Here is a 14,087-nt window from a genome sequence, read left to right as displayed (position 1 = left end):
AAAGGACAGGAGAAAGATGGGTAAGAAAGCCATCTTGGTCCTGAGAGTCTGATGACAGAGGCATATGAATGGCTTGCTCTCCAGAGCATGTTGGGATGACAGATATGTTAGCAGGTCCTGTAGACTAGCCGTGGACCACACAAGAAAGATAGGATGCCAGCTGTCTGAAGACCAGCCTGAGAGGCTCCTGAGCAGGCCTAAGGCCAGTCTACCATTGTCCCAGGTGCAGCAGACCCTCAGCAAGCCAGGGCTAAATTAGGGAAAGCAGCAGTTAGTTAGCTGGGAAGACAGAGCAGAGCAGAGAGGCTAAGGGAGGCAAAACAGTTGTGCTTTCCTCTGGCCCCAGATACCCTGCCTTCAATGTATTGATTGTGCAGTATTTCCACAGGGAAATTATAAAATAGTTGGGACAGCTATGCACTAAAATGATTATTACTGGTTATTTCTGAATGATGTGATGTTGGGATTTTTTCTTTCTTTTTTATAAGTATATTTATCTTCCTAGTGTTCTAGAAACGGTGTGCATTTGCATGTTTAATTGGTAAACATTAGGTATTTTGCACAAATTAGAAGGGTAGGTTTGAAGATGATAGCAATTGAATGAAAAAGCCATAGATCTGAAAGAAATGATAGACTTTATGAAATTCACACAGGCACGGTCAAATTCTGACAATTCTTTTACTTCTCTTTCAAGGCCAGAAAATGGTAGTAAGAGTTACAGATTTTATATGGATCCATTCTGCTAACAATATTTTTATGGCTACTGGAGAGCAGAGAAAGGTAGGGGACTTAGGTATTCTAAGAAGATTCCAGTCTAGAAGACACCCCCTCTCATCAGTATCAACTAATGGACCAGGGTTAAGTGGTGACAATTTATGCTTTGTGCCCTCAAGAAACTTCTTCCTCTCCATCTAACTTATAATGGAAATTTCCTTCCCAGGACCACGCTGCACAACTTCATAGAGAGTCCTTCTCATTCTAGTGTGAATGATCTTTATAAAGTTGGGCAGTGTGCAGCCTGCATGCGTAGCCACAGGAGCCCATGTGAAAAGCTCATTATAATGCTCCCTCCTAGGTAAGCCTTTCGTAACCAGCCCAAATCTCCCTCCTTCACTTTACGCAAACTTTTATTTCCCACCCATTTTTACGATATTTCCTTAAGCTGTCTTGTCTTTTATGTGTGTGGGGCTCCTGGCATCTCAGAGGGCACTCTAAGAGCAGAGCCTGGTTTCTAACATCTGAAGAAATGAAAGCGTGGATGTAAATCACTATGGTAATAACCAGATTAGGCCTGACATGGGATTGTTTATGCTAAGCCCCATGACAGCAAACCAAAACTTAACTAAGTTTCTATGCTGTGCTCTCCCAGAAAAGGAAGGCCAAGGTCAATCAATCCGTGCTTACTTGCTCAGCACAAGTTACCTGACCTGGCTCCAAGATTTTCTTTGCTTTGTATAAGGAAAGCAACCCTGCTTTAACCCATCAGCAAACACCCAGGGTAACTTCCTTATTCCTACTCACTTTGGTCTATAAAAATTGCTCACCTTCTACCGCTCTTTAGAGATCTTTTTTATCTGCTACATTGGATGCTGCCCCATTCAAGAACTGCTGAATTTTTATTAGATCTGTAAATTGTGGAAATTTTTCTTTGAACAGTTCATATGGACTGGATCCAGAAGTTCTCTTCTATCCTCCCTTGGTGGAGACTAGATGACTCTGCAGACTTGTCACCTGCAGACAACCATGAGGTTGTCAGATCCCGATGAAGAGAGGAAGTCACAACTACGTTTGGGAATGGCTACCTTCAGCCACAGGAGGACCCTCGCCATGGATGGGCATTTTCTCCGCCCCACATCATTCTTTGATTCCATTCTGAATCCATTCTCTGGAGCCGCTCTCAGGCTTCCACTGGCCAGTGATGACATGAGGATCTTGATGATAACTCAGGTTGGCATGTGCTCCTAAGAGAGGAGACCCAGGAAAATGTCTGCCTGAATCCTTGACCCCCTTATGATTCTTCAGTTCCCTCTGGTTCTGTTTCAAGGCTGAAGATGGTACCTGACCTGGGTGGGTGCAGGTGGTTAGGAAGAGGAAACCGGACAGGAATGTATGGGTTGATCCTGTGTTTGCGGGAAACGGGACTGGTTCTGCAGCAATTAGAAACTGTTTAGAAGATTGTGAGGCTTCCTGGAAGTTGCCTGCTGCTATCCATGGGCAGGGCTGGCTGACAGAATCACGCTAGTATGGTATGCTACATCGGCTGGTGCTGGCTCCTCCACAGACAGTCATGTCCTCTGGATCCTGACCAAAGTCTGTTCCTCTTACCACCTTCCTTCTGAACCCGTGCTTACTATTCATCCTTGTGATCAGAATGTGGCTTCTGTGTACTGAATCCGTATGAGGGTTTCATTCACCTGACAGTTATATGCAGCAGATCTTTTTTCAAAACCTGACATCAAGGCACTCTATAAATTTGATTCATGTGTGTATACAAGTCTTCCTGAGTGGGGTTAACCACAGGTTCTCTGGCGGTAAAAAACGAGTTTTTGGAATAGCAGGTCTGAGGACCCACCCTGGGGCCATGGTGTAGACACCGGTCATGGCAGCCATTGAGCCTTCTCATAGTCACATCCTGGTATTACTTCCCCAAATGCATGTAATCTGAGGTTTTATTCATTTTTTCAAATTAATTGGAGAGATGCACATTTCTTGGGGAGAAAAGAATGGCAGAGGCTTCTAACCCACTGTTAATTGGGATTTCACTAAAATAGAGCAGGCATTTGGCAAATGGGGAGAGAGGGAGGAAAGAAGAAGGGAGAGAAGAGAAGGGAGAAAGGAAGAAAAAGGAGGGTGTTGGAGGGAAGCTTATTTCCTGAACACAGAGTCATTCGAGGATATCATGTGCAGCAAATTAAACGATCCTTCAGCAAGAATTTTGACAAGAAAATTTCATTAGGGATTTAAATCTCTATGGAAGCTCAAGTTGCTGCATTAAGATATGAAAATTGTGCAAATATTGTTCCTTAGAATAATGTTTGCTGCAGGTCATTGAGTTTCAGTCAATGAAATGGAGAGTGATAAATGTCACAGTGGCAATAACGGGAGGAAGGAGGGGTGGTGGGGGGGAAGGGAGAGCCCAGCAGTCGAAGGCTCAGGCCCTGGAGTCATCTGGATCAGCAGTGAGACTCCAGCATTAACTAGCTGCGTGACCTTGAGCAAGTTTAACACCTCTGAGGCCTAATTTCCTCATCTATAAAATGTGAGCAGTTGCCAGTCACTCTGCTAGACTGTGACTGTGAGGGTTTAATGAGATAATCCAAGTAAGGCCCCCTGGCACACTGCCGGGCACACGTGGGCTCTGAACACATATTCATGTGATTATACTGATGAGTCAAGGCGGTGGGCTAATGTTCATCCGGCACTGACTTCTCATCAGTCTGGGTTATAGCAACCTATAGCAATAATAATCATCTTTTTCTGGGTGAAAGCCTGAGGCTCAGGGGCCAAGTGAATCTGCCAAGGTCACAGGGGTGTAAGTGCTTCCATTAGAATAATGCCCATGCTTATGTATCAATGTGTTTTTCTCCCTCACTAGATAGCAGGGGCCTCAGAGCCTAAACTCTGTGTGTACCTTTGTACTAACAGAATCTGGCCAGTTAGATGGTCCTTGGTGGATGCTCAGAAAATACCGGTGGGGTGAATTCAGGACTGCATAAATAAATGGAGGCACGAGTGCATAAATGGTGCTATCATGCTTTTCCCATTTATTTTATTTTATTATTTTTAAAAAGATTTTATTTATTTGACAGAGAGAGAGAGAGCACAAGTGGAGGGAGCAGCAGAGGGAGAGGGAGAAGCAGGCTCCCCGCTGAGCAGGGACACAGGGCTCGATCCCAGGACCCTGGGATCATGACCTGAGCCGAAGGCAGATGCTTAACCAACTGAGCCACCCAGGCACCCCTCCTTTCCCCATTTGAACTCTGTCTCCATGGGGACTCATCCATTGGGTTTCTCAATGCTTTATTTTTTAGTTTTTATTTCAAGGCTTTCTGGAGCTCTGACTCACATAATCTTATGCCATTTTATAGGAAACAGGAGAACAAGGGGGAAAAAAATCCATATACTTCCACAACCCAAATACTGAAAGTTCCCTCTCAGCATTTCAGGATATATATATATTTTTTTCTACCATTGGACCAAGGGATGTTCCTACTGCAATTTTATATGAAAATAATTTTCTATGTTGCTGTTTCACCTAATAGGAATATTTCTTACAGGTATCATTTTAATGATAATTTAATAGAACATTATAGATATGCCATATGATATTTCACTTAAACATAGTTTTGCTGTTGGTTTTCAGCATGTGTCCATTTTTTCACCAATAGAAATACAGCTGCACTAAATATTTTTACACATATAAGACCTAGGTTTTCAGGCTAGTGACTGTGGTTATGAGATCAGTTTTCTTGAAGGAGCACAATCCTACTGGTAGGCCTCATCCTCAATTTTGCAGAGATGGACTATGATATCTAAGTGGATGGCAAGGGTTTTATTAGATTGTCTAAAGAGAGATTATTTCACCTATTTTGTATCATATGCGAGCCCTGCCCCCATACTTGTCCTCTATCCTATTGATAGATATTCCATGGCTATATATGACAAGTAAAAAGGAAGGAAGGAGAGAAAGAAGGAAGAAAGGAAGGAAAGAGGGAGGGAGAAGGAGAGGGAGGGAAGGGAAGGAAGAAGCCTAAAGGGAAGATATAATGAAAAAAACAGAAAGGAAAGGGAGAAGAGAAAGGAAGTAAAGAGAAAAGAAAGAAGAGGGGAAAACAGAGGGAAACTAGGTACATCAGCCAAAATAAAAAAAAAAGAGGAAACAAGAAGAAAGAAATTAGCAAGCCCATTCTTCCATGGGCTTTGCAATATTCCAAATCCACGTCCCCAACCACAACCATAGGTTTGAGACATCCGCTTAGAGAGCGGAAAAATCTCAAGATGAAACAAATATAACACACTCTAGTAACTGTCCCCTATTAAGGTGATTCCTAGACACCAGTGCAGGGAGAGTTACATTTGCAAGGAAATGAGTAGGTAAGATTGTATGGTAGCTCATCTTGCCAAGATAAAACACAATTAAATGAAATTAAACAGGGGCGCCTGGGGTGGCTCAGTCGTTAAGCGTCTGCCTTCGGCTCAGGTCATGATCCCAGGGTCCTGGGATCGAGCCCAGCATCGGGCTCCCTGCTCAGCGGGAAGCCTGCTTCTCCCTCTCCCATTCCCCCTGCTTGTGTTCCCTCTCTCACTGTGTCTCTGTCAAATAAATAAATAAATAATCTAAAAGAAAAAAAGAAGAAATTAAACTTTTCCTTTTCAAAAACTTTGCATTTCCGAGGGAAATGTAGGTTAAAATTTGGCGCCCAGGGTGGGGTGGGGTACAAAATGCAAAATATGCATTTTGAGAAGATGTTGAAAGATAGTTAGACATGTTCATTATACAGCAATGTGCTCACAACAGGACAACTTCTGTCTGTCATCAATACACAATATTTTGTTGAAGTTTGTCTTATGCATGTTCGGTATTCAAAAAACCATAACATTGCCTTTGTAATTTGGAAATGCCTGTCATGATTCTCACTGAACTAAATTACTGAATCGATAAAAATCTCCTTTCCATAGTGGTGATTCAATTGTAGCAGTCATTGAAAGAGCAGAAGATTATTTACAAATAAAGCAAAAAATTCATATTTGACTAGAATTGGTCAGAGTAGTATCAAATGTTACCTTTTACTTCATATAGAAACAAAAAACTAAGGATTAGCAATATTTCTTAGTGGCACATTATCTTCTTTCATGAATGAAAAAAAGAATTTGCCAACTGTCCAGGAATCAGTGATATGCAAATAGTGTTGCTAAAGATGGGTTTTTTTACAGTTTAAAAACTTCTTATATAATTTTAGATGCCTATTTTCTTACTTTAGTAAGTACGGTAAAGGTTAATAGGCTTGATATTAACACAGTTCCAAGCAAAGGGTAAGAACCAATGAGACTGTAGTTTCCATAACATTCTGTTAGGTCAATAATGAGCTCTGTTCTGTTTCTATTTCCTTGCTTTCATAATGGGTGGTGGGGGGAGTTTGAAAGCTAAGGGAGCAGGGTTTGCTGGAGTTTCCAGTGCAGGTCAGTGGCAGAGCTGAATCGAGACCAGGTCCCATCTCAGGAGAAGACCAGACCTAGACTTAGACCAAGATAGTTCTGAGCGAGAGCTTTGAACGTTAACGCCTGTCCCTTGGCAGCATTCAGAGACAAATGACCGAAATACAGCCTTCAGCTGAGTTAGCAACCGTTGCTCAGAGTAAGCACTGCCTACATATTGTGTTAGAGAAAGAAGAAAAATGCTTGACCTACTTGGATCCGATAAGATGGAATCAGTTTTCGGCAGAAATTGATCACAGCGGACTCCTTGGTAGCCTTCTTTGCACCTGAGACAAGGGGATAAATGACAAACATACGCATGTGGTTGTGAAAGATTTCAACAAGCAAAATAGCCATCAATTACACAAATGTGAGAACAGTACATCCATGCTTTTGCATTGTTTGATTCAGTCTTCTAACACTGACAGACGGATTTTAGCCTATTTACGTGCAGAAAACCCACCACGGCTTTGCTTTTTTAGTTTTAGACGGAATACCTAACGAGCAAATTGAATAGCATTTTAAGATGGCCCTCGAAGCAATGTGAGTAATAGTTATCTTCAGATTCTAATTCTGAATGCAGGTATATGCAGGTCTTTTCTTTATTCAATGCACTAGTCTCTCAAAGGCTGCAAATACCCTTTCGGTAGCATATTTTAAGGGTCATTTTGCTAATAAAAAATCATTTTCTGATATGTGATCAAATCTAATCAGATTTGGCTACTGTTTATCTTCCTCGTGTTTTATTAGTTTGTTCATTTGCTAATTTTACCTTTTTTTTTTTTTGATGTAGCTATTCTTCAAGTCAGCATCGCTTAACTGCTTGGCCAGAAAAAACAGCATTTATTTTAGATCTGCTAAGATCTGAAAGGCATCTATGTCTACATGCAAGGTCTCTGTGCATTCCCTCTAAACTCATATTTTTCCCTCCTTATTTTTCTCTTTTATATTCACAAACATGTGCAAACACTGGACAAGGCAACTTTCCTGAGGTGGGTGCAATTTGGAGGCCAGGAATATGCCTGAAAGCACCCGCAATGAGGCACGTCACCTCAGCCCTGCCAGTCCTCTGTCGAGTCTTCACACAGCTCACTCCTTCAGGGCTGCGTGGCCACCTCAGACATCCTTGGCTCATCAGCTGGCAGTTCAAGGAACAAACACAGGCGATGCCCCCACGCCTGCCTCTGTAAGCGGGGTGGTGGCATTTAGTGGTCTGCTGGAAGCTTAATCTGTCATGCTCGAGTTAAGCACGGGAGCATCCATTGTTGCTTGTGGGATGAATCTGTCCTACTTACACAGGAGGAAATTGTGCTGCTAGCATAAAAATCAGATTTAAAAAACAATCCTCTGGTTGTTAGAAATCTATGAAATCGACAAAAGAATTCCAAGAGACTGTTCTGTAAGAAACGAGAGCTGTGAATTCTTTCTGAAGAATATGCTTTGTTTTTTGGGTGTAATAAAGTATTAGATAAGGTCTGTTGCAGTGGGAGCAGCAGCTGAAGGGCGTGGAGGTAATTTTACTACCTTTCATTGTGAGCCAAATTGGAAGTCAGGTGACCGGGCAGGCTCTCGTTAGCACCTTTCTTAAGCCTGGCATTCTGGAGTGTATTTGGCAATTTTCCTCGTTGACTAAGAACAAAGACTCCCGATATATGGATACCCCAGATACCCAACAGGCTATTGAAAAAATTTGTTTGAGCAGCCACATATTTTCATAACTTTTTTTAAATTCATTTATTGCACTTGAAATAAAGCAGGCATATCACTCGGTCTGTAATGGTAGAAAGTCAGAAAATACTTAGGACCGAATCACATTTGTTATGAAAAAATAAACTCCTGCTCTCCAAAAGCGGTCGTACAGCTAGCTGTTCGTGTGCCTTTATTCAGAATTACCAGAACCACAGTGCTTTAATCTTCATTTCCCCAGAAACGATGAGTTATGGGCTGGGTGTGTGCTATGGTGCGCATTCACGTTTTTGAGGTTTTATTTCCAACATATGTGGGAGATTTGAAGCGTACTTTTCTCTTTTACTCTTTGCATCTTCATTTAATATGAAAATGGTTCCTAGGGAGATGGCTGCTTTTAAGGGAAAGTGCTTTTTTGTTTTGTTTTGTTTTGCTTTTTAAGGGGTTCTTCGTTACTTACAATGCATTATTCCATTTGTCTGTGGAAACTATGAAAAGATGTTTGACATTTTTCTAGGCTTAAACTGCTTTCCTGTGGGTGTGCGCCCACTTTGAAGAGCTCAGGCCTCATGGGGTATATCTGGAAAACAGCACAGCAAGGGCCTTCAATGCGGCTTCATCCCTGTGTGCTGCAGATAGTCAATGATGATGCTGGAGGAGACCAAGCCAGGCTAGGAAACCCCCCATAGGCTCTGTGACTGGCTACGTAGCCAGTCCTGCTCCTTTGTTAAGCAGGCAGTGTCTCTGCTAATTGGTTGCTGGGTTTTAAGAATGACACATTAAAATTTCCATTTGAAAATCACACATATGTTACCTTGGTAAGTTCAGACCCATTCAGATATGAAGACCGAATGGGCCAGCAGGTAATGCCAATGCATCAGATTGAATTCATGATGATATTAAAGACATAAAGCAAAGCAAAAAAAAAAAAAAAGTCAAGATGCACATCTATTGCACTGATGGAGTTTGGTGGGCTTCTTTGGAGAAATATCATTGTATGTTTATTTTGGTTTTGGTTAGTCTTGGGAGGATTTTGAGAGTGTTTTTGTTCATTTTTTAAAGATGTTTGCTTTTTGAAGAATACAGGTATAAGTAAAACAGAAATTCATATAATAAAAAGGTATTTGTTCATCTAAGATAGCATGACAGAATTTATAAAATTTTAAAAATACATGTGTAATCTAATGATAAATGTTTTTTAAAAAGCACAAATCTTCTCTTCCCTAGGTTAATATTCTATTTCTTTTCCTATTCTTCATTGCTTTCAAATCTCCATTCAATTCATCCAGTCCCTGTTCTATGAATTTCTTTATCCCTTAGAAACATCATATCACAGTGATTGTATTTTTAAAAATCCCAATATTCCCTGGTGGTTTTCCAGGTAAGTTCTGATTCTACAGCTGAATGGTGTAGGAAGAGGGAGTAGGCTCAGGACAGGAAATACAGTCAAGGATCACAAATAGTTATATAAAGAAAATGGGAGAATTATTATCAACAGTGAAACAACCACAGAACACACTCAGTCTGTAAGAGCTAAGACATTTTACCTTGAAAAAAAATTAGTCTTAAATTCTGTGTTTATCTACTCTGTGGTGAAGGAGAGGTCACTTCTGAAACCAGTAAGTTCTTGATCATGTTGTTTGCTTTATTTCCAAATTTAAAAGGCAGAAGGGAAGGACATAGTTGAGGAAACAATGCCCAAAGCAAGGTAGGGCAGGTAAGAGGTTGAAGGGAGATTGTATTAGGGTAACCATGGATAAGAGACCTCAGGCTGGCAATGAAGTGGGGGGAAGAGCTTGGAGACCGAGCCCAGTATCTCTCTGCTGGTGAGCCTCAGGGCTGAATCACAAATGAGGGTCCTGACTGTCTACAGGGATAGGGCCCGTTGTGTAGTTTCAAATGCAGACATCTCTTTTTCTACTTTTTATATCCTTCCAGCTTGACCCTCACCCCCCCATCTCAGTTGTTCAGCTGTATCTAAAATAACAAGTTCTCCTTTCTATTCATCTTTCCTCATCTATATTATCCCTGAGAAAAAGCCCAGTTTTACTGAAAAGTTCTAAAAAACAATCCTTGGGTGAAAGAGAAGAAGAGAATAATACCGGCAAAGATGAGAAAATATAACATGCATGATTGTTAGCTGGATTTCAATACTTGCTTTGTCTGATGTGGTAAAGAAGAAGTGGTCAACACATCACCCAGCCTGGATGTGAAGGACCCAAAGGAAGGGACTTGTAAAATGGTCAATGACTAGCTGATGTTCCCACAGAAATCCCACTGCTAACTTCAGACCATTCCCATCTCCTCTCTCATAATACTCTATGCCAGCTGATTTCTTTGAACCCATTTCTTGAGTAACAACTACACTAGTGCTTAATAATATTAGTGACTTTGAGTGAAAATTAAAGAACTCTCACTTGTGACCAACAGCCTCCCTACATTTCCAGAGGATTCTTCCATTTTCCCTCTTCCTTTTGTTGGAAAAACAAAACAAAATAACACAAAAACAACCCGAAAACTGTTCCACTGAGGGAACTGTACTAGCTTTACTCCTCATTTGTTGATTTCCTGGTCATATACTCATTAATGGAAGGCGTCATCATTGTTTCACTGCGCTGTTCTCCAGTCCTACTCTGTTTTTATTGTGAGGGTATTGATTATGCACACGGATGGCCCAGCCAATACACGGTCTCTAAGCACATGTCTTCCTCTTGTTTATCATAATGATTTACAGTGCTGAGTTTACAGTCTCACTTCTCTGCTTAGTATTTGCGTGGATGTACTTTACGCAAATCATTTAACATCCCTGTTTCCCAGTTTCAACCCAAATAAAACATGAGCGATGCCAGGAAGGAGAAAAATGAACAAGCACACATAGTTGATATTCTACAATTGCATTTTGGCCATTTTTATGACTACAGGCCTTATACCTGCCATATCTTCAAAGATGTATTTGACATAATTTATAGAGAGAAACGTATGAAGGATAGAAACATGTTCAGATGTTTGCTTCAATCCCTGTGTAGTGCCTGGTCTCTGCATTCACTTTAGAGAAAGTATACATTGCTTTCTTGTTGGAAACTTGATTTTAGACATAAAATTTGAACTAGCGGAAATCAATTAACTTCACAAGAGAAAAGGTGGCAAAATGTGTGGGTTGTTTCCTGCCCGTATCAACTTACATTCATAAAAAAAATGACAATTACTCTTTGATGTTACAGGAAAGTAGACACTTTGTCAGTGATACACAAGTCTGACAATTTTAAGGAGCCTATTAACACTGATTTGAAAAAAGAACAACCCCTCCAGGTATTCTTCTCTATCTCCTGCCAATTCTCTTCAGCCTCAATGTCAGACCTTGGTTGGGGAAAACGGAAAGATCATTCGGCATTTAAACTTTACATTTTGGAGGCAGGCTGGTTTGGAGCGCTGCCTGGTTTTAAATCCAGGATCAGCTGTTTGCTGGCTTCTGTGCCTCCTTCCATTCATATGTAAAATGGAGGTAAGAACAGTAGCTCTCGCTTAGAATTATTATTAAGAATAAATTATATAATACCTGCGGTTCATGGTAAGCACTCAATAAATGTTTGGTTTTGTTTTTTTTTTAAATATTCTTTGAATTTGAAATCATCATCACAGTTTTTCGAGTGGGGAAACAGAATCCAAAGGTTAAGTATCTGATCCCCCACATCTCACATCCAATAAGTATTTAAACTAGAGGCAAACTTAACTGGGGATGACTTTAAAGTCTTCACTTGATCCCTGGCATTTGCTGACATTCTTCAGGGAATATCACAGGAATTTCCATTCTTCATGGAAAAACAATACATAAATCCTTATATGCCTAGCTACCTTTTCCAAGATTAGTATTTGAAAATTATGGCCCAAATATCATGAACTGAAGCCATTATTTAACAGTAAGAACTAAAGACCTAGATTGTAAGTTATTATCCGATCTCAAAATGTTCTTAAGCAAATCATGTCACAGAAACTAGTCACTGATTTAAAGGCAAACTTCTTAAGCTTCATGTTAATTTAAAAGATAATCACTGGGGATGCGCAATCATCCGACTCTTGCTGTTGGCTCAGGTCCTGATCTCACGGTCGTGGGATCCAGCCCCACTGTCAGGCTCCCTGCTCAGCACAGAGTCTGCTTGTCCCTCTCCCTCTGCTCCTCCCCTACTCGCATTCTCCTCTCTCTCTCTAATAAATAAAAATAAAGTTTTTTAAAATAAATAAATAAATAAATAAATAAATAAATGGTAATCACCAATTACGGATGGGAAGACTCTTCCTGGGCACTACTATTAAAGAATGATAATGACATCTCTTGATTTCAGACTAATTTTGATTTCAGTCCTCAGTTAAAAATCAAAACCAAAACCAATACAAACAAAAACACAGAATAGAGTTCAGCAGGACAAGTGAATTGCCCAGCATTGAAAAGATGGGGAGTACAGGAGCCAGAATTCCCTACCATGTCTCCATCTGAATGCAAATGGGTGTCAGATGGACCAGGAACTTTTTCTAGCTAAGGGTCTGCTGCCTACAGTTATTAATGGTGTTAGAGCACATTGCCTTCCCTGCCACTCACTGTTGAAGATGAGATCTAGGTCTGGCTATGGAGAATACTGAGAACCTGATTAGTGTAAGCTTTCTTTAGCTGACTTTAAAATTTAATTAAGTGGTCTTATTTAAAAGGAGCACTAATTAAGACAGCAAGATCTTTAAGTTAACCGATTGGAATTAAAATTACCCACAGATTGGCTGTAGGTACAGCCTTTCCAAAATCATTTCAACTATAACTGGAAGAATTTGGAATTGCATTATCTTAAACTGCAAACCACCTTCAAACTCAAGAAAATTTCCCAGTGTGTTATCGATAGCTTTCAAAAATATCACAAATCCCATGGCTGAGGCAACTGTTGCTTATAATGTCATTCATCTTACAAGTATGATGTTTCCTGCTAATGAAGTTTTATCTGCCATCTTAAGAAAGCATAGAGATTTATTTTTGAAAATTTCCCTTTAGCAAAGTTTGAATTCAAAAGTAGAGGGAGGCCAATTATTTCATCATAAGACTGCTATGATTTCAGAAGTGCATCTGAAAGCATTTGCTCAAAACCAGGAGGCGTGCTGCATTCTGTTAATATTTGGGCCCTAAAGACGGAAATGAAAAGAATGATTGAAAGTCTGAGAAGTTAAAAAATTTTATAACAAATATGTACTTACTCAAATGCAAGTTCTTCTCAACTATATATAGGGTATCAGGGACTTGTATTCAGCAGCCACCCAGACACTCCATTGGTCAAATCACTGTCACAGAGACAGCAACTCATTTACATCAAGTCATTTTACTCCCTGATACGGCAATTCATTTTTGGACAATCAGTGGCTGAGGAGTTCATTCTAAATTCATGTTTTGGCCTTTATAGAGATTTCTGCCCCTTTTGGTCTAGAGCCTCACCTCAGACTTACTACGTCATTGGCAAAATTAAAACACATAACATAGCATGAGGGTGCTACAGAGGTTAGGGTGTATAGCAATATTATCCAACGCAGCTATGTGGGCTGAAAAAGTCATTCTATCTAATTTAGCTTTGCTTTTACTGCATCTAAAATAAACCATAATCTCTTTTTAGGCTAAGAAGGTAAATAAAGGAGTAATATATTGGCATTCTTGCAGAAAGACTTTATATTTCACTGTCACATTGGAGGTACTAAAATACTAATTTCCCTTCTCAAGAACGAAAGGATTGGGGGGTGGTAATAAGGACAGGGGGAGGGTAGATGGAGTTTTGTTTTGTCAATTCAAATTTGATTGAGAAAATGCTACATTGCTAATTTCCTAGCACACACAAAATCTGTTTTGACAAATGTGAGATTCTAGTTTTCAAGGGTGGTAGCCTGTTACGGTGGAAGAGGCATGTCCTCTGGATATAAGATGATCCCCCAGTCTGCCACACAGAAGTGTGACAGAGGTCTGCGGTTGACCTCTCTGAAGTCTCAGGTGCTCATCTCTGTCCTAATTCAGTGCATGTCTGGGCCCGTGTGCACACACTCAGACATGCAAGCACAGACACATGTTACCCCTCTTCCTTGAAAATAAGTCTAATAATCAGAAAATTTAGGCAGACGATTTAGGTTCTAACATAAAAATCAGCAGAGATTCAGGCTCTCTTCCCCTACTTCCCTAGTTAATGGAA

General features: G+C 40.4%; 1 protein-coding gene across 4 annotated transcripts in view; it reads right to left on the bottom strand.

Annotated features, from left to right (window-relative positions):
- The window catches only part of NRG3 (neuregulin 3), a 1,020,119-nt gene that overhangs the window by 227,460 nt on the left and 778,572 nt on the right, over positions 1-14,087 (bottom strand). For all 4 annotated transcript variants that reach the window (XM_045878223.1, XM_045878224.1, XM_045878225.1 and 1 more), the window contains exon 3: positions 6,409-6,482. In XM_045878223.1, coding sequence (XP_045734179.1) covers positions 6,409-6,482 — 74 coding nt within the window. The remainder of the gene's footprint in view (positions 1-6,408; positions 6,483-14,087) is intronic.

This window comes from Mirounga angustirostris, unplaced genomic scaffold (genome assembly GCF_029215605.1).
Source record: "Mirounga angustirostris isolate CCGP_5_RB_7025 unplaced genomic scaffold, mMirAng1.0.hap1 SCAF_6, whole genome shotgun sequence".
NCBI classification, from domain to species: Eukaryota; Metazoa; Chordata; class Mammalia; order Carnivora; family Phocidae; genus Mirounga; species Mirounga angustirostris.
Note: the sequence above shows the minus strand (reverse complement) of the source record. Positions and strands in the feature narration are given on the sequence as shown.